This window comes from Stegostoma tigrinum, chromosome 35, assembly GCF_030684315.1.
Source record: "Stegostoma tigrinum isolate sSteTig4 chromosome 35, sSteTig4.hap1, whole genome shotgun sequence".
Lineage (NCBI taxonomy): Eukaryota > Metazoa > Chordata > Chondrichthyes > Orectolobiformes > Stegostomatidae > Stegostoma > Stegostoma tigrinum.
The window spans coordinates 12,379,940-12,405,171 of record NC_081388.1 but is presented as its reverse complement, the minus strand read 5'-3'; the positions used below and the strand labels follow the sequence as shown (position 1 = coordinate 12,405,171).

General features: G+C 38.0%; 1 protein-coding gene across 5 annotated transcripts in view; it reads right to left on the bottom strand.

The window, feature by feature from the left end:
* The window catches only part of rfx1a (regulatory factor X, 1a (influences HLA class II expression)), a 143,013-nt gene that overhangs the window by 99,800 nt on the left and 17,981 nt on the right, over positions 1-25,232 (bottom strand). For 3 of the 5 annotated variants that reach the window (XM_048521819.2, XM_059639820.1, XM_059639821.1), the window contains exon 2: positions 17,054-17,388. In XM_048521819.2, the coding sequence (XP_048377776.1) occupies positions 17,054-17,339 (286 nt within the window). In that variant the 5' untranslated portion in view covers positions 17,340-17,388. Of the gene's footprint in view, positions 1-9,386; positions 9,472-17,053; positions 17,389-18,833; positions 18,857-25,232 lie in introns of those variants that run through there. The other 2 variants (XM_048521820.2, XM_048521822.2) reach the window with 2 other exon arrangements.

The window sequence follows — 25,232 nt, the reverse complement described above, 5'->3', positions numbered from 1 at the left end:
TATCTACTAGTGCATAGTCCAAATGCATTACAAAAAGATTAAATTGGAAGCTACAAAAAAATCTAGCTAATCTATTTTGTTTTAAATCTTTTGCAGGATATTTATATTGTTTTTGACATTGTTTTTCTTTTTATTGCTTCTATTTTCTTGAAAAAATGATTAGTATTTGAATAGCTGGATTTTCTAAGTTTAGTTTGCTGCTATACATATCTTTCTCATAGTGCTCTGAATATTAATCTCAAGTTAATTTAAACAGAAATATCGGTAATCTACAGCAAGGAACATTTTGTTCTAAACTGCAGTTGCACCTTCTCAGCTATTTGCTTACATTATTTACATTGCCCTGTTATTGCTGTGATCTCACAGGGAGCACTACATTCTGACTTACAATACAACAATCTTCTCCTGATCAGGTGACAACAGGCATACTTACATCGGAGGTTGATGAGCAAACTGACATTTTATTTATACTCACATAAGAGTTACAACAATAACTGCAGAGATAAAATATTATTTCTTGGAATAGGATAAAGTACTTTTTGGTATTGTATATTAGTAAGTACCTCAAGCACTGTGCAAAAACCTTACTTCTATTGTTGTCACAATCTTTTATCATTCACTGTTGTTAATTGCGAGGTCAACAGTTTTCATTCAAATGTGCTACATCAGCAAATGCAAATTATAGAATCCGACCACTGTTTGACTCAGCCACATGAGTTTGTGAATACAACGTATCTCAACTGATGGTAGAACAAAATAAATATATAAATAAGGTGATCACTTGATCGTCAGCCTTACCTGAACAATAACATTCTCATCTTGAGTCAGAAATTGTGGGCTCAAGACTCATTCCAGAGACTTACGTTTACACATATAAATATCAAATAGACACTGATACTTTAGTGAACGACCAGCAATGCATCTATTCTATGGAACCAGTGGCAGGCAGGACACTTGCCAGAGGTAGAACCCAAAAGGCAAACTTACGGGGTTGTCTCTGTGCTCCCAAGGCAGTGGAAAAGTGGCTGAAGGTCTCGCTCAAATACTACTTGATCAATATTCCTGGCATTGGGAAATGAGAAGGTTTCATAGAGCTACACCCTAATTTCCCACCCTGCCGAAAACCACCACACCAAATCGCTATCACGTCCTGACACAGCCCTTCAGTAAACCCAGGTCTCATCTTGGATGCACTGCTAGTAGCTACCACCTCTCCCTACAGGTACAATGGACAGCTCCCAGCCTATCAGGGATTAGAAGTGAATTTCCACCCATTGGTCCTTGATCCCAGAGAAGGTCTGCCACTCCCAAAAGCAACACAGGGTGCTCACCAGCTGCAGAGTTGGATGGCAAGAACCTCACCACTCCAATTAAATAGTGCCAATGACCACAAGTAGCATTCCTTCCAAAGGGGAGAAATCTAAAAATCAGAAAATTAACCTAGCTAACCTGGATTGTCTTGCTCACCTCTCACCAAAATGTTAGAAGGATCATGGAAGAAACCTGGCTACTAGTCAATTACTAATCTGTGGCAGCAGAGTAAACTTAAAATAGTGGAAAAGTTAACATAGAGTTTTAGATCAAAGACAACATCTTGAAATTCAGTCTGTTTAATGTAAAGGACCAAATGTAATATATATATATATATATATATATAAAACACTATCCCCTTGCAGCTCTGGAGCATAAATTTCCTAATTCACAATCATTTTAAATTTGGAACAATTTATAGGCAATCTGTGGTGTTCAGCAAAAGGAGGCAGCAGGAAGATTGATCAGCTAATCATGTTGAAGAATTTGCAGACAATGAAACAAAAAGTAGGAGTAAGGAAAAAGAATTATGTTTAAATCAGTTGAAGGAAGTGAAATAGTGATTTGAAAATACACGTGAGATTAAGGCAGAGCTTAACTGTTATAAAACAAACAATCTTTATAAACAAATAGTAATTTTATTTTTACATTCTACATTATTTAAATTTTCTTCTGAAGGAATCAGCTTCTATGTTTGCTTTTTGGGGCCAGTGCTATTGATTTTTCTGTCAATAGTGAAGCACTTCGTGCTCAATGCACAAAAATCCATAGCTACCTGAGAGGCAGGTTGCAATGAAAACTTCCACTTCACTTTGCAGCAGGGTCTTACCTAGAAACATTGAAGGTAGGAGCAGGAGGAGGCCATATGGCACTTCAAGCCTGCTCCGCCATTCTTCACTATCATGGCTGATCATCTAACTCAATAGGCTAATCCTGCTTTCTCTCCATAACTTCTGATCCCATTTTCCCCATCAGCTATATCTAGTCACCTCTTTTGAATACATTCAATGTTTAGGCATCAACTACTTTCTGTGGTAGTGAATTGCATTAGGAGAAACAGTGCAGTCTTTCAAACTAGCTAATTGGTTAGTAAAACCACAGCACCAAAATGTCACTCTCTGAAGACAAACCCTGAGTTCAGTCTTCTGTTCAGCAACAAATGAGTTTATTCTATAACATTTTTAAATATTTAAAAGTTATGGCACTTCTAGAAACTGTTTTGAAGAGTTTTAACACTTTCTAACAGTTATTGTTTCCAGGGACTGTCCTTTGGGTATCAAAGCCGGCTAACTCATGTTCCCCCAACCATCTAGCTCCTCTTCCCATTTCTACCCTTTTTCCACACAATCCCCTGGCTTCTCTCTATCAATCCCAAACCCACCACAACCCCCATCTTCTTGGCTCCAATGATAAGGAAACAGCATTTCAGGGGAGGGTAACAACACTGTGAAGCCACCTGTTTCCTCACAAGGTACTTTTCTGATATGTGCAGAGACTGAGGAACTGGTGTGAAAAATCAGAAATAGGGAAGAGAGGATTTGGGTAGGTAGATATTGAGAGGACCCGGGTTGTTATTTGTGACTCTTATTCACTGTAGCAAATCATGATATTTTCATCTACCTTGTTGGACAGAATTACTTCCAATAATTTTTTGTCACTTTCTTAAATTACATTATACCCTTTTCAAGTAAAAATCTCTGTATGTTGTGTGCAATTAGGCACAATTATCAAACTAATGGTCTCAGCCACTTTAAACATCTGAATCAGTTCCAGCACAAGTCAGTTGCAAGAAGTTGCAGTGCCATTGCATTCCTTGATACAAGTCAACTTCTCAAATGTACATAGCTACCAAGAAAGGATAATCTGGGCCATTGCTGTTTTTCGAATTCTAGTTTCCATGTATACTGATCTAGATTAAGCACATCTAGTATGGAAGATAAATATCATATTTATGAAACTGAGTTGTCCACTGTGGAAGTAGATACGTGACTTTATCAACATGGATCAAACAACCACTTTATTTCCCTTTTACCAGAGTTGTGCTGTTTTGGTATTGCTTAGAATAAGGCAAGTGTTTTGATCACGTACTCCATAAAACCAAGCTTCTGAAATGAACAAAATATCTACACAGAGACATGCTAATATGCTTTATTTTAAAATATATCTCAGTGTAACAGATCACAAAATAAAATTCTAGTAATCAGTACAACTTTCAACTGCAATAACATCATGTGAATATATTTCATGTAAAACACACAATTATTATTTTCATGAATTTACATTGAAAGGCAGTAACTTTTGATGATGTTTAAATCGAGAATTATATTTGTTGTAAGGATAAATGATAAAGACAAAACTAAGACATTTTAAAACATCTAAAATTTTCATGAAAACAAAGTCCTAATAGTTTAATATGCTTGGAATATTCCACCCACATTCTAAAAAGGCAAGTTATAAATGCAAAGGCTATACTTACTGGGAGACATGATCATGATACAAAAATTATCATGATTGGACATGGACTTCTTCATTGACAAGAACTCCATTACTTTGGTTGTTGTTGTGCTTCATGAAGCTTCACTACCTACTCACAAAGCATCAGCTTATGTATCCAAGAGAGACCTTGGAAACCTAATCTCACAGTATGACCCAGACGACTGTCATATTTCTTATCAGAAGCATCACATTTTGAAACTCTATGAGTAGTCATGTTTCTCAGACAATGAGATGTGTACAAGGACCATGCTTATGTCATTTTTTTTAAAGATTCTAAATTGATGTATTTAAAATGTAGGATTTGTAGAGTTTGTGCTTTGGATAAATTTTTGACACAGATTTATAATGTGGCGACTGACTTATCGACAATAAAGTACGGCTATTTTGATTGCGGAGGACTGGGTGTAGATGGCTATCCCTGAAGAGCACAGGTGAATATTTGGAAATGTAAAATTAGAAAATTATCCTTCAGTTCTGCTTGATTATCTCTGGGGATAAAGAAATAGTCAGACTGAAATTCTGTCAGGAAATTGGATGGCTGAGTAGAGAGAACGATAGCATACATCATACATGTTTTGAGTGATGTTATGATGGGTCATATGGTTTATTTTTCTTACAATACTCAAGTCAATGAAAGGCCTTTTTTGAGCCTGGCAGTCATCTTAAGATGCTGGCACAATGGTCTTCCAATGTTCCTATTTAACACAAGTACAAATTATAAGATATATCAGTCAGGATTTCAACTGAAAAAGAAAAACAGGAATAATCTGTACTTGTACAGTGCCTTTAATATAGTAAAGCAGCCAAGGTGCTTCAAGGATGCAGTTTCAAACAAAATTTGACACTATGTCATAAATGGAGAAATTAGGGAATATGACCAAAAACCAAGGCCACTGAAGTAGGTTTTATGGAGTATTATAAAAGGAGGAGAAAGAGGTAGAGAGGCAGCAGGGTTTAGGGAGGGAATTCCAGAGCTTATGGCCTTGATGGCCATGCATTCAATCCAACAATAGTGCAGTGATGAAAATAATGATGTATAACTGGCCATAATTATGGAGTGCAGAAACTTGGAGAGAACTCCTCCCTCACCATTTCCACTGGAAAGGGGGTAAGTAACCAGAAGTTATAAGTTTAAAATAACTGGCAAAAGAATTAGAGCCAAAAAAAAATAATATTTTGTTTTAAGAGTGCAAAACTTGTTGTTATGCACTGGAATACATACACTCAAAATGTGATGTAAGCAAACACATTTACTATCGATGGAAAATTGGATACATGATTGAAATTAAAGGATAAGCATCTAGGTTCATCAGGAAGGACCACGAAAATGAGACTAATTGGTTGAGTTTTTCAAAACAGCTGGCACAGATATGAAGGGCAGAGTCACTGCATTTAATATGGTATGAATCTATCATTTTTCTCCTGTTGCCTGCATTACAATGCAAAACATAAATGCTTTAGAAGATTTTCTTATCCTCATTATAGGAATATTTTGACCTAGATGCTTTTCTAAATTAATACAGCAATCAAACTCTTTGGTTGTGGGGGTGGATGGGAAAAGGACAATAGGATTGCTGCTAAATAAAATATATTGGAAAGAAAATGGTATTTATAAGACAATGGGACATATGTGGGCAAGACACATTGTTGAAATTCTTGCCTGACAGCACTTCTAACTACCATTCTGGCCAGTAGGCTGGGAATGCAGACAAGAGTCAGGAGATCCCAGTAGTTTGTAGGGAATGAAACAGAAATCAGAACTCTCCAGACTGCAATGAGGCTGGGTAACAGGATCAAGCTATCGAAGGATGAGAGAGGTGGATAGAAGAAAAACAATCAGGGCTGAGGGGAGGGGTGCTAGGGACATGCACAAGGAGAAGAGAAAAGATTTGTTAGATTGGGGGGTGGCTGTGGAGGGGAGGAATGATATATAACAGGTCAGATGCAAGAATACAAGCATGCAATCATCTATTCACAAGAATCCTGGACTAATTGTGTTGACTCCTAGCTCTTACCTGCACTACTTACATGTATTTGGAAAGACAAAGACTGATTAGGGATAGTCAACATGGCTTTGTGTGGGGGAACTCCTGTCTAACTAACTTGACATTTTTGAAGAAGTGACAAAGAAGACTGATGGAGGCACAGCGGTGGATTTTGCCTACATGGATTTCAGTAAGGCATTTGTCAAGGTTCCACATGGTAGGGTGATTAGCAAAATTAGATCACATGAAATCCAGGGAGAGCTAGCCATTTGGATACAAAATTGGCTTGAAGATAGGAGACGGAGGGTGGTGGTGGAGGCCTGTGACAGTGGTGTGCTGCAAGGAACAGTGCTACATTCACTGCTTTTTGTCATTTATATGAATGGCTTGGATCTGAATATAGGAGGAATGGTTAGTAAGTTTGCAGATGACATCAAAATAGGTGGTAAAATGGACCTTGGTTAGATAGGCTGAAGGGCCGTGAGTCGCAGATGGAGTTTAATTTAGATAAATGTGAGGCATTGCATTTGGTAAGGCAGAGCAAATCAGGGCAGGCCAAATACGCTTAATGGTATGTTCCTGGGGAGTACTGCGAATTAAAAAGACCCTAGGGCGTAGCTTCACAGTTCCCTGAAGGTGGAATCACAGGTAGACAGGTAGTGAAGTCAGCACTTGGCCCACTTGCTTAAGGAACCTAAATGCACAATTAGGAAGGCAAAAAGGGGCCATGAAATGACTTTAGCAAACAGGATAAAGGAGAATCCTGAGGCTTTTTATGCATATGTGAGGAGAAAGATGGTAACAAGGGCAAGAATAGGCCCACTCAAGGATGAAGGAGGGAAGTTATTCATAGAGCCACAGGAAGTGGGGGTGATCCTGAATGAGTACTTTGTATCGGTTTTCACCAAGGAGAAGGACAACACTAATGTTGAGGTCAGGGATGAATATGTGAATACACTAGAGAAGGTCAACACATTGAAAGAGGAAGTTTTGTGCTTCCAAAATTACATTACAATAGGCAAGTCCCCAAAACCTTTTGGGATCTACCCCAGGTTACTCAGAGAGGCAAGAGAGAGAATAGCTGGGGCACTGACAGATATCATCACATCCTTGTTGACCGTAGGTGAAGTTCCAAAGGACTGGAGATTAGCGAATGTTGTCCATTTGTTTAAGAAAGGATGCAGGAATAATCCAGAAAACTTTAGCCCAATGAGCTTTTCATCTGTGATGGGGAGTCTCTTGGAGAAGATACTGAGGGACAAAATATACGCGCATTTGAAGGAAAATTGACTAGTTAGTGTCAGGCAGCAGGATTTTGTCCGGACACAGTCATGTCTCACCAACCTGAATTTTTTGAAGAGGTAACGAGGATAATTGATGAGGGAAGGGCTGTGGATGTAGTTTATATAGATTTTAGTAAGGCATTTGATAAAGTTCCACATGCAGGTTGGTAAACTAAAGCCATATGGGATTTGGGGTAGTCTGGCTAGATGGATAGAAAACTGGCTTGGTCTTAGGAGACAGAGGGTAGTAGTGAAATGATGTTTTTTCAGAATGGAGGCTGGTAACTAATGGTGTTCCATCAGTTTGAGATCCTTTGTTGTTTGTAGTATATATAAATGACTTGAGGAAAAGGTGGGTGGCCAGATAAGCAAGTTTGCTGGTGACACAAAGCTTGGTGGAGTTGCTGATAATGCTGACAACTGTGAACAGATACAATTGGATATAGATAGATTGGCGACTTGCAAAGCCTGTTGCAGCTATATAAAACACTTGTTAGGCCTCATTTGGAATATTGTGTGCAGTTTTGATCGCCATGCTACCAGAAGGATGTGGAAGCTTTTGAGAGAGTACAGAGAAGGTTCACCAGGACGTTGCCTGGTCTCCAGGGCATTGAGTATGAGGAAAGATTAAAAAGACTGGGATTGTTTTCACTGGAAAGATGGCGGCTGACAGGAGACCTGATAGAGGTCTACAAAATTATGAGAGGCATAAGTGAAGTGGATAGTCAAAAGCTTTTTCCCAGTGATTAAGCTTCAATTACAAGGGGGCACAGGTTCAAGCTCAAAGGAGGAAAGTTTAAGTGCAATGTGCGAAGTAAGTTTTTCACACAGAGAGTGGTAGCAGCCTGGAATGCACTACCCAAAGAGGTGGTAGAAGCGGGTACATTGAAGACATTTAACAGGCACTTAGATGGGTACATGAATAGGGAGGGAATAGAGGGATCCGGATCAAAAAATGGCAGGTTATTTTTAGAGTAATTCGGGCATAATGATCCACATAGGCTTGGAGGGCTGAAGGGCCTGTTCCTGGGTTGCTCATTTGTTTTCATTCATTGTCATTATTGATCAGCACATTGAGTATAGGAGTTGGGAGGTCATGTTGCAGCTGTTAACGACACTGGTTAGGCCAGTTTTGGAATACTCCATTCAGTCTGCTCTCCCTGCTATAGGAAAGATGTTGTGAAACTCGAAAGGGCACAGAAATGATTTACAAGGATATTTCTGGGTTTGGAGGGTTTGAGCTACAGGGAGAGGCTGAATAGGTTGGGATATTTTCCCTGGAGAGTCGGAGGCTGAGGAGAGACCTTACTGAAGTTTATATAATCATGAGGGGCGTGGATAGGGTGAATACCCAAGGTCTTTTGTCAGGGTAAGGGAGTCCAAAACTAGAAGACATAGGTTTAAGATGACAAGGGAAAGATATAAAAGGGACCAAAGCGGCAAATCTTTCACAGACGGGTGGTACATGCATGGAATGAGCTACCAGAAGTGCTGGAGGCTGCTACAATATTTGAAAGGCATCTGAATGGATACATGCATAGGAAGGGTTCAGAGGGATATGGGCCAAATGCTGGCAAATGAGACTAGATTAATTTAGGTTATCTGGTCAGCATGCTCGAGTTGGACCAAAGGGTCTGTTCTATGCTGTACAACTCTATGACACTGCTCCAATTACAATATTTGGTTTGATTCATTTATTGTCACATGTATCTTGTTACAAAACACAGTGAAAAGTGTTGCAGTGTTAAGATTAAGGAAATGAATTGCCCATGGATTTGTAAATAAGGCCAGAATGTTAAAAACTGAGGCACTGTTTATTCTGAAGCCAATGTAGGTCAACAAGCAAGGGCTAATGGGTGTGAAACTCTATCTGAGTGAGGAGGTAGGCAGCAGGAGTTTTCAATGACCTCAAGATTTTGAAGATTAAAAGATGGACAGCTGTCCAGTCCTACTTGTCAATCCAGAGGTAACAAAGGAAAGGACAAGTATTTCAGCAACAAATGAGCTGAGGTGAAGTTGGGAATGTTAGAGGAGCAAATGTGTAGTCTTAATGGGGTGGGGTGGACATGCAGTGTCATTCTTTGAACTGCAATGTATTTTTAAACAACCGAGTGTTTAAATGATCCTGGTGCAGCGCTGCCAATCACAACATGTTTAAAGTCTGAGTGCCAGCAGCATGAAAACTGACTGAAGTGGAGGAAAATTGCACCACTTTGATTTTAATTAGCATGATATTAAGAAGGTAATGGCAGATCTGTGCAAAAGTCTCAGAAAAAATGGAGTGACATAATTAATGTTGTAAATCACTTACTCCATAATTTCTTCTTTCTTTTGAGGCGTTCAAGGGTCACTACGATGCAGATGCACCATTACAATGACGCAAGTCCCAGGAAAATCTGGGTCAATATGAAAGACAGGAGCTCAATGATTATGATATGCTCAAGTCAGAAATAGGAACATCTACATACATATTCAAAACTTAACAGATTTTACACCCAGATTTTAAAAAAACTCCTTTCATAGATAATCACTTAGTTTGGCAATATTTGGTCTTTGCACAGTTGACTATTCCCGCATTTGCCAACAACTGCATTATGACATCATAACCCCTAGCTTGAATGCATTCTGCGAAGACAGAACTAAAAGTATCACAGAAAGTCTTAGTATTTCAGCCCCAATTTGTGGATGAATTAAAAGTGACAGGACAGGTTCAGGCATAGATAAAAGTAAAGAAAATAGCAAGTTATCAATCAAAGCCCAGTCTTATGTCTGAAATTCAAGTTATCCTCACTTTTTCCAGACTATAGTACGACTTGGCTTCCATTCATAATCTTGCCTATTAAACCACTTGGGCATTATTTGGTTGTCACATCCTGATTTGTCTCTTTTCTCATGAGATTTGCAGCCGAAGTGCCTTTCACTTCGATTTCTAAATAATGGAAAATATTTTCTCCGAGCAAAAAGCATAAAGAAATATCTTATCCTTTCTTTCCCTAAAATTCCAATGGTTAAAAACAATACAAATATTGGAGCCATCAAACTTTATCGCAATATTTTGTATTTACATCCATTCCCTGAATCTATCAAACCCAAGTAAAGACAAATACTGTAGATCACACAAAAAACATAGTCAAAGCAAATCTTATATCATTTTAACATGCAGAGCTGCTGTTTTTAGTTATTTCTAGTTAATAACAGATGATGTTTCCCTCACAATAATAACACAATACATGTTCACTAACAAATTAAGAAGGAAAATGAACTGCCAGATCTATTCAGTTCTGAACAGATATCAGAATGATAATTCAAACAGTAAGCTAGCAGTCATTTTCATCAGTTAAAACAAAATCAAATGGGTCAATATGACCTGAAATGTTTTGATTTAAATGGGACATGTGAAACAAAACACTAAACTGGATTATGTGGATACTAGATGTTCCCTACACATTCAAAACAAGTTCCTAATCATAACCATAAAAACTGAAGATATTTTTTCTCACTAACTAAGGTTCTCAAAATTTGCCGACAGGTACTGTGCATGTATAAACCTTTGCAGTAAAATACCAGCCTTTCTGAAAGCTTTTCTAGCACAAGAAACTGATGCAGTATGTAACATCACCTCAATTTCACTTCAATGAACTCAGGCTAAAAAAACCTCACATCTTCTTACAAAACATGACTTACAAAGTATAAACTTGTGACACAAATTTTTTTGATAGACCATTGAATTTTGTCTCATTTCCATCCTTATCTGGTCTGGCCTACATGTGATTCCAGACCCATAGCAATGTGGTTGACTCTTAACTGCCCTCTGGCAATTAGGAATGGTCAATAAATGCTGCCCAGCCAACAATGCTGTCATCATGTAAATAATTTTAAAAACTTTTTGCACCAATAAATGGATATTTTAAAATCAGCAACATACTAGTTTCATCGAAAGTGATCAACATCAATTAAGTGCAATATGTTCAAATATCAGTCATGACAAGGAAAGCGTCTTCTCTCTGGATAAGGATGCTAATAATGCAGAGAAACTGGAACAGAATAATGTGATGAAACATGCATAATACATATTGACCATATTTGAAATTTAGATGGTTTTAAAAAGAATGGCTGGTGAATTATGTTTACTGCAATGAAAATCGTTTTTAAGTTCAGCAAATATTTATGAATAATGATCAAATGCCAACATTGCTTAGAAATAATGTGACTGCAGAATCCTGTGGTGTTAATGGAAATATGTTTATACTGTTGAGTTTATGAATAAATGAGTAAACAAATTTAAAGAACATTAGCCTTGATTTCAGTTCAATTCAGATCAGAAAACACCGGAACTGAGTTCAGAAACATGTTTTAGTTGCTCTCCTACCAGTTCAGTACAGTTCAGGGAAGCCAATAACCCCAGCACAAACGTCCCATTTGTGCAGCTTCCAGACCGGGAGAGCTAGGATAAAAAAGCTGCATTGAAGCTCAAAGTTTAAACTTCTAGATCTGTGAAGAGTTTACATCAGCAGAATTAGAAGCGAATTATTAAATTGTCTCCACAGCCTATGCGGAAGAGCCAGGAAAGAGTCAATGTAGTAGAAATCATGGGACTTGAGACACAGGTGTAATTTATCTGGAGTTAAGACTCTGTAAATGAATGGTGTTGGAGAACAGATAGAATCTTTGTTTTAATGTCTGTATTAAGATCTTTTTAATTGTTGTTTTATATATACATATGTAGCCCCAGGTTGAGAACAGGTACAGATTCCATTCTTGCGCCAATTTACAAGTCAAATTGTATGCAAATCGGAACACAGTGCAGGACAACATAAAGCAGTCTTTTGGAAATATTCGTACATTGGATCCCTATACGGGATTGCATTCATAAGCGTTAGTGTCCATAAGTGGGCTGTTTGTAAATTGGAGACCTCCTGAATAAAGCTTGGTTTGCTTGTTCGTTTTCTTTTATTATTTAACAACAGCAAGTTATAGCTGAGATAACCACCATTTTAATTAGGTGAACTAAAAAAATTACCATGTCAAATTTAATTCTAGGATCCAACTAGTCCAAGTCTACTATCAGCAGGGATCGTAACAAGCAGAGAGTCTTGTAAGAGTGACATTTATTGAACTTATGAGAGATGTGTCTCTTTTAAAGAAATGAGTTCATACAAGTACTGAACATAAAACAGGAGTGTATGGCAAAATTTAGTCCATGGATTAGACTATCAAAATGGCACTGAATGTCACAAAGAGATTTCTGGGAATAGAAGACACAATACTGGATTATTTGAAATTGTTAACTAAGGCTAATTTGAGAGGGTTAGTAAATAAGTTGAAAATGGAAGTAAAAGTAGGATCTCATAAGAATGAGATACTTCAAGCAACAACTCAACATTTAGAATTAGAAGGACGGAAATCTGAACTTGAGAAATCACAGATAGATTTAGTTAAGATTCAATTAGAAATGAAAAAAAAACTTGAGCAAGGAAAAAAAATGAGTTGGTTTGACTTGGAAGCTAAAGAAAACCGAAATAGAAAGAAATGAGAATGAAAAGAAACGAGCAAAGGAAAAGATGAAAAACAGAGAAATGAAAAAGGAAATGAAATTTAACAAGTTGTAACTCCAAACACATAGGAAATCAAACACAAGTTTAAAGTAAACGAGGAAAGAAGAGGTGGTCACTCAGAAGAGTAATTCTTTTTCTTAAAAAAAAGCCATCGCTAGTTTGTAAGAACACTCTTAGACTAGTTCCAATTCAAATTTCACCAACTGCTGTGTGGGATTTGAAACCATGACCCCAGAGCATTAGCCTGGCCTTTTGGATTAATAAACCTGGGACATGACCACCATTTCATCACCTCCCCACTACAATCTACTCCAAAACTGAATCAGAACCAATATTCGAGTGTTTTTATTTGAAAGGCAAAAGTATTCATGAAGTAATAGAGACTACTCAACTACTGAAGAAAGGATAAAAAGAAATGAACTGAGGAGTGAGACTAATTGAATTACTCTTGCAGAAGGTAACACTGGCAGAAAAAATTAACATCACAAGTTCTTCTCAGTTTGTAGTGGCTGTCAGGGTGTACATAAAGTGAAATATGCATTTGTTGTTTCATTGATCAATATCTAGACGATATTTGTTTACAGAGATGCCTATATACACAGTATACTGGCTAGCTTGTTGTAGTCATATATCTTCGACCTCAGCTGTAACAAGCTTTCACTTTTCATCACCTATTAAATGAATTACATTAAACATGACATCTGAAGTGTGAATCTGAGATTGAGTGAAATTTCAAAGCTGTAAGAGAGTTATCTACTGATAAAACAAAAGCAAGAAAGAATTAAAAACATAACGTCCAAATTTGGCGTGTTAGGCTGTAAATTTTCCACCCAATGCTGCTGTGGAAATGAAAGGCAATGAGACAGTATTGGAATTCTCTTCAATTCAGTGGCAAAAGTTTGAGTCACAGAATTGAATAAAAGCACAGAAAATAAGCGTAGCAATCCCGTTATAAGTAATGGAGAGAGGGTGCTGCAGACTGTACTGCTGGAGAGATATCATTCCAGGCCATAGAACAGGCTGGTATCATCATGTCTAAAAAGTGTTAAATGATTTGAGACTGTTAGAACGATGATTACTGAAGGATAACATCAAGTGAACACAAAGTGTCAGACAGACACCGGCGCTTCTTGCAACCATTACGAACTTTGCAGGCTTATATGAAGTGGTTCAAGATGATGACACAAAAATGAAACCCTCCAGGGCAAGGTTCAGACTATATAATGGAATGATACTCATCCCAAGAGGACAGGCTAGGCATACAGCCCAATGCCACGAGATGAATGAAGATCTCAAAATCCAGACAACAGACATAAAGCAAAATCTACATATCTCAAATGAAGCAAGTTTAAAGCATAGACTGGTAACCCTACATGTGCCACAGTAAGCCATTAAACCACTGACTGCTGATCAGAGGAGATTACAAAGTTTTCTTGCAGGTCTTGAATGTCTTCATGATGAACATTATCTCAAAGTGGACAAGTATGTGAAACATAGAACACTACAGCACAGTACAGGCCCTTCGGCCCTCGATGTTAAACCATCTCATTTGCTGAGGAGAGCACCAATTGCTATCAAATACACCTTGAGACACAAGATAAAAGAAATGTCATCATCCCAGAAAGTCCTAAAAATTGGAAGAGATGATAAGACCAAAATAGTCATCAGTGAAGAACTAGCAACCAATGATGTGCAATGAAAACAGAAGAAGCATTCATCACATTCAGCAGAAGACAAAGGAACGGAGTAAGGAGGAAAAGATGTAATTTAAGACGAGTACATAGATAAACGTACTGATAGCAAAAGGACTTTGCCCATATCCTAACAAGGTGAAATTTGGAGCAGAGATGCAGTGATCCAGATGTAAAAGCACAGCAACATTTGTTTTGGATTTGTGAACTATCTAGTAAAGTTCTTGTCTCATCTGTCATCAGAGTGTGAACCTCTATGCAACTCACACCTGATGGTGGGTAGTAGTATTTTAGCATTAAAAAAAGCAGCAACTTTCAAATCAAACAAGCTAGCACCAACAGCTCAATGTGATCTGGAAGTCATCAATCCAGCAAAGTTATCGCATGAAGGACAAGCATCTTGCTTTGATCAAGCACTCACGGTGGGAAAAACACTTCCCTGGAAAGGAACATTACCCCAGAAACGAACAAATGCAAACTGACAACTTGCATGCAAATAAAAATGCATGTGCAGAGACTGGTGAAATGGGACTGAAAGAATTACCATTCAGTTTTGTCAACGAATGACAAAATACTTGATGGATGCTATGTAATTGCAAATAATAGCCTGGTAAACGTTTTTTAATGAAAAGGGGGATGTTTAGAGAAATGCATTTGTACATTGCATAAAGCTGCCTTGCCATAGCCATGTGACCTCTATCTCTGTTGTAACATGCCTTCACTTCAGTTCATTGCAGTCATTAAAAACATCACTTCAAACAATATTTAAGTACAGTGCTCTGCCTGTTCAATTTACAATAAATTCATACCAGTCATTACATATTAAACAATACACTGTCTCATTTGCAATATATTCCTCTGAAACGATATTTTGCAATTACTTGGAACATTGACCATGAAACTAAACCAAGCTGCTTTTTCTAGTCCAATAATATTTCAGAATGTTCATCTGTGGGACAACAGCTGCTGTGGATGCAGTTAAATATCAGAAGGGTTCAGCAGCTCTGAATTAGCTCTCAGACTATTTTGAAGTTGCAGCCACCAATCAAAGGAGCAGCTCCAGGTCAAAGAAGGTTACTCTTGCTAAAGTAGTTTCCTGCATGGTAAAAAGAAATGCCCAACCTAGTAACATTCTGTGAAGTCAGGAAATTGGCCTTTTAATAAAATAAATCTAAGTCCGAGCAAATAAAATAAAAGGACATGTGTTTTTCATTAGCGCAGTTCTATAAGCTCTTCTGTTTCACATTCAGCACAATTAAGGTCAAAGAGTTCCAAGCTGTCCATACAATACATGACAAGTAAACACACAGCCAATTTAAAATTTGAATTCCTTTACTCCATTTCCAGTTGGAAAATAGTCAGACTTAGTGCTCCAAGGCACAAGCAAAAGGATTTTGCAAAATAATTTATTATCAGGCTATTACGGAAGAAGTGAATGAGGAACAAAAATAAAGTAAAGTAAAATGGGTTCAGAACTGAGGCAGTTGTAGTAGCAATGTGCTCAGGTACTGATGCTGATGCTATTATGGTATTTTGAGAGTTCGTACTTAAAGCTATTAAACAGTTTAAAAAAAAATCATTTCAACAGTTGCAATTTAATGAAATGCCATTTTATATTAAATGACATATAAACTTTCTCGACTTAGGAAATTAGGTGATCAAAACTCCTATTGAGCAACCTGGAGAGTAATGACATTGGAGAGAACATCTAACTCTTTGTGCAACCAACAATAAAACAATATATTTGTCACTGGCCTATTGGTTGTAAAACTGAAATATCTGTCAAACACAGGTAATGGCTTCCACAGTATATATCAAGTAGGTAAACAGAATTTTGCTACAGTAGCCACTATACCATTTTCAGCTACCTTTGGAATCCATTCTTAAAAAAGTACTGACTGCTAGCTGCCTAATCACTTTACTTTCTAAATATATCAGCTGCATCCTTAATTAACTTTCTCCAAATTGCTAACACTGCTCGTTAAATATACATTATTTTTTAAAAAATGGTTCCTTTTTAAGTTTATAGAAGTAATGAGAGTACAGTATTCTCTCAATGGTCATAAAATACTCAACAATTCTTGAATAATGTTGACCAATGTACAAAATCCCACCAGTTCTTTTTTGGTTCAAGTTGCTGATCAATCTTTACAATGCTAAACTGTGCTCATGCAGACTTCTCCCAGACAGTCACTACTGTTATGATGTGGCTATAATCTCCTACTCCTTAAAATCCAACAAGATCAATAAAAGCTATTAGTTTAGAAAAAATCTGTTGACTCATAGTACACTATTCCCTTTTTCATTTGGATTCCCTAGTCCTTGCATTGCAGGACCCTTTTAAGATTGCTATGAAGCTAAACATAATTTCAAGGGAATGGTGGTTGCACATCAGCCTGTTTTTTGCAACGTTCTATAAGTTCCACATTGCTGCACAGTCATGTGCATGCACAGTCTCAAGGCAACACTGCTAGGACTTACCCTAACTGGACTCACAGATCTGATATAAAGTTTTTGCCAACCCTAACCCCATGAAAACATCTCAATTGTCAGATTATGCCTTCAAGGCTTCGCAGGGTATCATAGTATGTAAATTGTAGTCTTAAAACAGGGCAGTTATACAGCCTCAGACAGCAATGACAGGGACAGACACATGATATTTTTCCTGGATACCTGAACTGAGGCACTAACAGGCCCATTCATTACCTGTGCAGATTGTATTTGGTACTCACCTGACACTGTAACCACAATGTACTGTTGTGGTGCTGTTACTGGTGACAACTGAGCAGAAGGCTGTTGTTGTTGCTGCTGCGATACCTGTAGCTCACTGACATATTGTTTTTGGGATGATGGTGGTTGTTGCTGCTGTTGTTGTGATGGTTGTGCAGCAGTCTGCAAGTCTGTGACATACTGTTGTTGAGTTGGTTGTTGCTGCTGTTGCGACTGCGGCTGTTGCTGCTGCTGTTGAGGCTGTTGTTGAGCTGGTGGGAGTTCTGTAACGTAGGCCTGTGTTGCCATACCAACCCCTGCAGGTGGTAGTCTTAAATGGCACTCTCCACTTTTCCCACTATGAAAACAATATAAGAAAAATCAGTGGATTATTTACAATAATCGGAAAATGGAACTGGCTACTATCAACTAATTTTAGTTACCATCATACAGTACAATTAGAAATAGAAATGGCTATGTTATGCAAACCATGTCATAAATAGAATTTAAACTGGCACAACAGGCCAAGCAGCATCAGAGGAGTACGAAGGCTGACTTTCCGGGCCTAGACCCGAAACGTCAGCTTTCCTGCTCCTCTGATGCTGCCTGGCCTGCTGTGCTCATCCAGCTCTACACCTTGTTATCTCAGATTCTCCAGCATCTGCATTTCCTGCTATCTCTTAAACTTAAAACTCTTAAATCTCTTAAACTGGCACACGTATTTTAAACCACCTACGCCCAAAACATTTGGTTCAAGTATGAGCAATTCAGAATAAAATCGGCAGCACTAAGTTAACAATCAACTAACACAATCTCCAACCATCCCATTCTTTGTTCGGAAGGATTTGCTATGACCCCTTTTTAGTCATAGGAAAAATTCATTAAACTAGCCTAGTTCTGCAGATTTGAAACTCTCATCAGCCATTTCTCCTGTTCTTTCTTTGCTAATAGTTGGAATCTAAAAGGACAAAAATTGGAGAAGGCTTGGAAAGAAATTATTCTTTAAGAGCATGTTAACCTCTGATTTTTGCTTTATCTTCTTTGTGTTCTCCTCGCTGCACAACCTGACTGTAAAAGAGCAAGTCGATGAATTACTTCAATGACATTTCAACAACCCATCAGCAGGCTTAGGGCAGCCTAGAGATGACTTCCTATCAATTTCTCTCTGTGCCTGCAAATAATAAAACACTCAACATTTCCCACAGAGTCTGAAACTGATAGAGGAAGTAATTGAACCCTATGCCATATTATTCTGAGATGCCCCATTTTAGTGTTTCACCATATAACCCTGGAGTGAATCAATAAGCCTTTAAAAGGATATACAAATTCATGGATGAGATAAGGAGAAAGCACATCAAGCAGAAATAGTCTATAATTCAATACTCTAGCTGCAATCACACTCATCTAGCCTTGCTGTTCGCTCAAGTAAGAACATAAAAAGTACAGTTGATCTCCGCAAACATTATCCAGAGGCAACAGAAGTATAATTTCTACTTCTGTTGTACCCAAATCACGACCTTCATGTTACAATAACACAACCCAAAATAAAACTCTTCAAACAAACCATCTGTTCAATGATTAATATAGATATTTCACGTGTAGGTGACATGTGTATTCATAATGGAACTGATGTTGGCAAGGGCCGAGAAGTTACTTTTTGCGACTAATAATAAAATCAGCAAAATATTTAAATTGTGGCCCAACATCCAACTAGCAGACGTGATTTAATTTATAGACAGACTTTACTTATCAGTGTTTTCCTTCACATATACCTCAATTTTAATCAATAACACTGCCACACACCTCTGAGTTCTACAGCTGCAGGAACAGCCTGTTGTGGACTTGTCACAGGACAACTAGAAGATGATTTCACAGAGCACCCTAGGCTCATGGCAGAACCTATTGAAGACAGAATCCGTTGATATTAACCATCCGGGCATTCTGAAGTAAGATGGAAACCTGTCACTGGATTGATAGAAATATTTTTCACTGCTATCAACACCCAAAAGAATTCATACCAAGAATAGAGATCGAAGATGCGGTACATGCACCAACATAGAAGCCACCACTGGGAAGGGAGAACCAATGACCAGAGTTCCACGATATGGTCAAAAGAAATTGCCTGGTTCAGAGATCCAGGATACTACAAAGAAGAAACTGAGTGTCACAACAGGAAAGATATCCTCCATGAAGGACATCCAAGAGATTAAAGATCCTCCAATCGGTTGTAACTTTCCAACCTCGGACTGTCAAGAGCAGAATCAAAGCAAACAGTTTTCAAATTCAAGGTCTATGAATCTTCCAACTTAAATTCTAGGAAAATAATGAAACCTCCAGATCATCACAATTTGTGAAGTTAGAGGCTTGGTTGGAGATGTAGTGCTAAATGAACTAAAGTAAAATACTAATATTGGGACAAATAGCTTGGGGGACATATACAAGGGACTTGTACAAGAGAATGCCTTAAGCATTATGCTGTTACAATAGAGAACTGGAGTAAGATTACAAAAGAGTAAAACCTCCTTCCAGGATTTCCTCAGGTCCTCTGTGACAATGTCCATCATCACAGAATAATTCATATTTAGTTGCAAATATGCAATAAACTGCACCTGATTTAAACAAGAGCCTATCCTTCATTAGACAAGTGGTTTTTCTTTCTACCATATCACATCCAGTGGAGTCGGTAGATCACTAACCTAACACAGGACAATGACTACCAACCTACCCATGGTAAGAAAGTGCAGACACTTCCTTTATCAATGTTGTCAGTGGTTCAGATCATTCATCCAACAGACAGGAGGGTTATTCTGGTCAGGTTTAGTCAAGATGGATTGGGCCAGTATTACAGAAGTATTGGCAGGGTTAGTCAGGTGGTTGGAGGTTGCATCTAGAATGTCGAAAGAAAGTCAAGGAGGGCAGTCCAAGTGATTGGAAGGTCAGCTTTGTAGTTATCCAGGAGTTGGACTAGGAGTTCTCTGACTGGAATTTCCTGGGTAATTATTCAATTAAGTATGTTGCTACCGTCTGAAGTCTTTGACTCATAATTCATTAAGGAGCACAGAAATTTTCCATCAAAAGTTCAAATTTTTCAGGCAAGTCCTACAGAGATCCGCACGTCAGGACTTATGTCAAGCCCTGACTTGCATCTCAGGTTGTACATCTGGTATCCAATGTTCTGGACCATAATCAGAATCATATTACAGGACCACATAATATTTCTGTAAAGTATCTCAGGACATTTATCACAGTAAAGGCATGTAAACACATGGTTTTGTTGTTGTGTTATTTGTCTTTGGCAGCCTGCCACAGAATGAAAGAAGTTTCTATCTGCATACTGTAATTGTCGATCACAGCTAACAACATTCTACTTATCAACGTTGTTCAGAGAGCAAGAACTTGGCAGATGGAATATAGTGTGGAGAATTGTACGGTTATGAAGAATAGAAGACCTGAATATTGTTTAAATGGATAAAGACTGCTGGGTCCTCATCCATCAATCAATCTCAAAAAGCTAGCATCCAATGTTCATAGGGTAACAGGGAAGGAAAATGGAATGCTGACCTTTACGTCAAAGGGAATGCAGCATAAACGTAGAGACAGATTGCCAAAACTATACACGGCACGAGTCAGACCAAAGCTGGAATACTGTGAAAAGCCCATATCTAAGGAAAGATATACTGGCATTGGAGGCAGTCCAGAGAAGGTTCACTAGACTGATACCAGGTTTGGAAGGACTGTCTTACGATGAATGGTTGAGTAGATTAGAACACTGAGAGGCAACCTTGTTGAAACATACAAGAATCTTAGGGGACTTGACAGTTGTTTCCCTGATTGGAGAATCTCAAAAGACAACACTTCACTTCTCCACATTGAACTTCATCTGCCACCTGTCCACCCACAGTACCGAAGTGTCAATACCCTGTTGAAGTTCACTAATGTTCTCCTTACTTTATGTCACCACCAACTTTAAAATTGTGCCTTGCACACCAATATCTAGATTTTTTACAATTATCAATGATTCCAATACTAGCCCGAGGAATTCCACTACAAACCTTCTTTCAGCTTGAAAAATACTCATTAACCTTTATTCTCTGTTCCCTATTACCACTCAGCCAATTTTGCATCCGTGTTGCTGCTGTCACTTTCATTCCATGACTTATAACTTTCCTCAAGTCTGTGCGACATTGTATATCAAATGCCTTTTGGAAGTGTATGTACACCACATCAACAGCCATCCTCTCATCAATCCTCTGTTACCTCTTTAAAAGCTCCAACAAGTTAGTTAGACACCATTATTCTTTCACAAATCCATGCTGACTTTTCTGAATCAATGCAGAAGTTTTAAATGTGACTTAATTCCGTACCAAATAACTATTCTAGAAGATTCCCCACCATGAAAGTTAAACTGATAGGTCTGCAGCTGCTGGGCTGATCTTCATAATCTTTTTTTGAACAAGGCCATATGTTTTCCATTCTCCAATTCTCTGTCACAACCCTGAATTCAAGGAATATTGAAAGCTGATTGTGAGCACCTCTGCAATTTCCACTCACTTCCTTCAATGTCACTGGATGCACCTCATCCAGTCCTGGTCTTTCAACAAAAAGTACCAACAGCTCTTTCAATAGCCCTCCTGATCAATTTAAAACTTTTCTAGTCATCAGGTCTATCACCATGGTCTGGGCAGCATTGCCTTGTTGGTAAAAAAGTATTAATTTAACATCTCAGCCTTGCCTCTTGACTGAAAGTGTAAATCCCCTTTCTGCTCCCTAAACAGCCTCCCTCCTCCTCTTATCATCCTTTACTTATTGATGCACTTAAAGATGACTTTGGGGAATTCTGTGATTTGCCAGTCTCATTTTCATAATCCCTGTTTGCTTCTCACACTCGGTTTTTCACTTCCCTTCTGAACTGTCTGCATTCAGTTTGGTTCTCAACTGTACTTACTACCTGACACTTGGATCAAGCATAAATTTTCTTCTTAAACTTGGCTGATACATCTTCTGTTAACCAGAGAGCTCTGGATTTATTTGTCCTACCTTTCCTTTTTGAGGGCATATACCTTGACTGACAATCTCAGACAATCTCTTCTGTAATCTAACCCAATGTTCAGTGACTATTTTTCCTGCCAACCTTAGGTTCTAGTCTATCTGACACAGCATTGTTCTTGCCCCAAAGTCCACGATTCACCAGTTGATTATTCTTGCTATGATTGACCAATGTCATTTTCTAACATTATTCAAAAATCTTATGGGAAAATGATTACTGTTCTTTCAAGACACCCCGTTATCATTTTATCTGCTTGGCCCACTCCAATCCTGACAGCTAGGTCTAGCAGTGACTCCTTTCTTCTTGGACTGGAAATGGTGGAGTCTAATTTACCGTGAACTAATTTATGGAAAGTTTGTTGATGCTAATTTAAATGTTTAAAGCCTTAGAAGTGCATTGGAAATAGGAAAACTGCCTGTACAATTTAACAGCATCTGCATAATATCCGATTTTAATTACTCCAACAGTAGTGACCATACCTTAAGTTGTCTAGGCCCTGAGTTCTGGAATTACCTCCCTACATCTCTCTATCCAACTTTCCTCCTTTAAAACCCTCCTTAAAACCTCCTACTTAACAAACCATTTGGTCATCTGACCTAACATCAACTTATGTGGCTCAATGAAGCAATGCTTCTCCTTAAAGAGTCTTGAGACATTTTATGAAGTTAGAGGTGCCACATAAGTATACAGAGCTGTTCTTGTAAAGTGTTTTACTTCATTTTCAATTCAGATTATTAAAAACAAGACTAGCATGCTTAATAAAAAACAGTTCAAATAAACAGCTCTGAAACATTACTGAATAGCATGATAAGCCACCATATAAGGGGGAAATCATTTTTACAGTGAGTATTTACGTGACATTGATATTTTGAATTGTGTTAAACAGTGTGAATCAAGCATACCATCATCAATTACACTCAACATATAGGCTTCAATAATTGCTTGCAGCTGAGGAAGAAGCTAGCTTGTAACAGAAACCCAAAAAAATGGATTTAACAGGAGAAAGTGATTAACATGTTTTGTTTACACTTCCCACCCAGGTTCAGAGGGTGGCTGAGGGTGGCTGTCTGTTGAGATTGAAAGGATAGAACTTCAACGCTAAGTAACCACCGAGAAAGGAGAGAGGGAAAGACAGAATGGAATCTTCAGGTGGGAAGAGTGCTAAAAGGGTCACGGAGGTAGCCAATCACATTCCCTATCGTGCAGGTAAATTAGATTCAAATAGAAAGATATTTACCATATGAGCGAGCAGTCCTCATCTCCCTTCAGCCACCTGTTTCCCTGAGACAACAGTCTGGGCTCAGATTTAAAGTGGTCATTAATTTTGAGGTGCACTGACTCACAATAGCTCCAGTAATCAGGTTGGTTGTTGTGTGACCTAGCTTACCTTCTTTAAAACTGTAGGATGGAAATAGTTTGAAGTCAAATTTCAGCTTTTTACACTTACACACTACCTGGGCTAGACCTACTTGTTTTGGGAGATTATTATGCCCATGGTGATCCAATAGGCTTGGAAGGATAGGATATAAACCAGATTTCACTTGCTCCTTGAATGAAGAATTTGGCTTACTGCATACACTGCAGAAGTCAATATTCTATAATTCATCATTATCTTTAACATGCCAGAGTGATACATGGAAGAACGAAACTTGGAAGAGAATGCCTAGGCACGGCATATTGTAAGAAAATCCTTCAAAATCATTGAAAGTTGTACTTGAAAATATTTACCTAATTATTTGTTAATAACAACTAGGCATGGTCACATGCCTTCTCTGAATAATCTAAATGTTCTGTGATATCATGCCCCTTTTTCTAGTTCAAGTAGTTGGTGGAGCTATAAAAGTAATCTTTTCATTCATGGGTCACAGACTGTTTTGAAGGGACTAAAGAGAATAATACCAGAAGAAGTTGAATTACTGCTACTACACTTGAATGTTTTACCGCCTCGCTTCACAATTTTTTCCTGGGCTTACTCATAAGACATACAAATAGGTGTAATATATTTAGTACCAATGAGCCCAGAGTTTGCCAACCCTAAACCTATCGCTGCAGCCTGATTCTTGTTTGTCTGCCTCTTCTTTTCTCTTTATTTTTTGAGTGTGCAATGTCAACATGTCTGTCACAGAGGCGCCATTTTGGCAATTGACATTGTACCACGTGATGATTTATTCTTTATAAGCCAGGAGAAGGCGGCTAGCTTAACCGGTCTATGTCAGTCATCCTCAATGGATATCTAGACCATCTTAGCTCTAGCATGAGTGAAACTTAGAGGCTTAACATCAATATGGGATTTGAGAAGCATATGATTGGAATCTTGTGTTTGTCTTGTAATATTCATGATGGTGCTAGGATGGTGAGATGAAACAATTGAAGACTTTTGTTGTACCTTTTTGCAAATTGCAAAAGCTCACAACGATCAAATAAAAACACGTTCTACTGTATTTGAAATAAAACTTTTACTGTTTTCAGCAAACTAGCAAAATAATTGTTCAGTGGCTCTCCCAGACAGTTTTTTCCTACAAATAACAGTATTGCTCATATAGTCTTCCAGTCCTTTTCTGCAGATATTCCCTTCCTAAGTAGAACTTGTGGATATATTGGGACAATTCTAAACTTCAATCACTATGTTGAAAGTTTCCAAATGCACACAGGACAAAAAGGTGATATGCACTGGGGAATGTCACTGGTGTTTGTGCCTAATCAACCAATGACACATAACTAAAAATAATCCAATAGTATTTCATATGCAGGCCCCTGTACAAATTAAATGTACAAAAAAAACCTGAACAAGATTTACTTTGGTCATAAGGCTTTCCATTAGATGCTGGATCAGTCCCACGTTAAAGGTCTGAAGCCAAGATTTAGTTTAATTCATTTAAGTGCATGACATTATCAAAAGATCTCAGTCTTTGTTCCAGAAAACAGCAACATGGACAATCTTTATACCACTAGATCATTAACAGAAATTATTCAGCAAGTGAAGTTGTCAAAGTCTCTATGTTGTGAGTAACTGAAGCTGTTTTGCTCTCACATTTTCTAACAGGGCATTTCATCATCCTAGCTAATAACTTCTATTGCTGTCATTTTGGTGGTCAAATTCTCGTCATTCATCTTAACTCTTCCTTGTGCCTTAATGCCAAATTTTGTTTGATAAT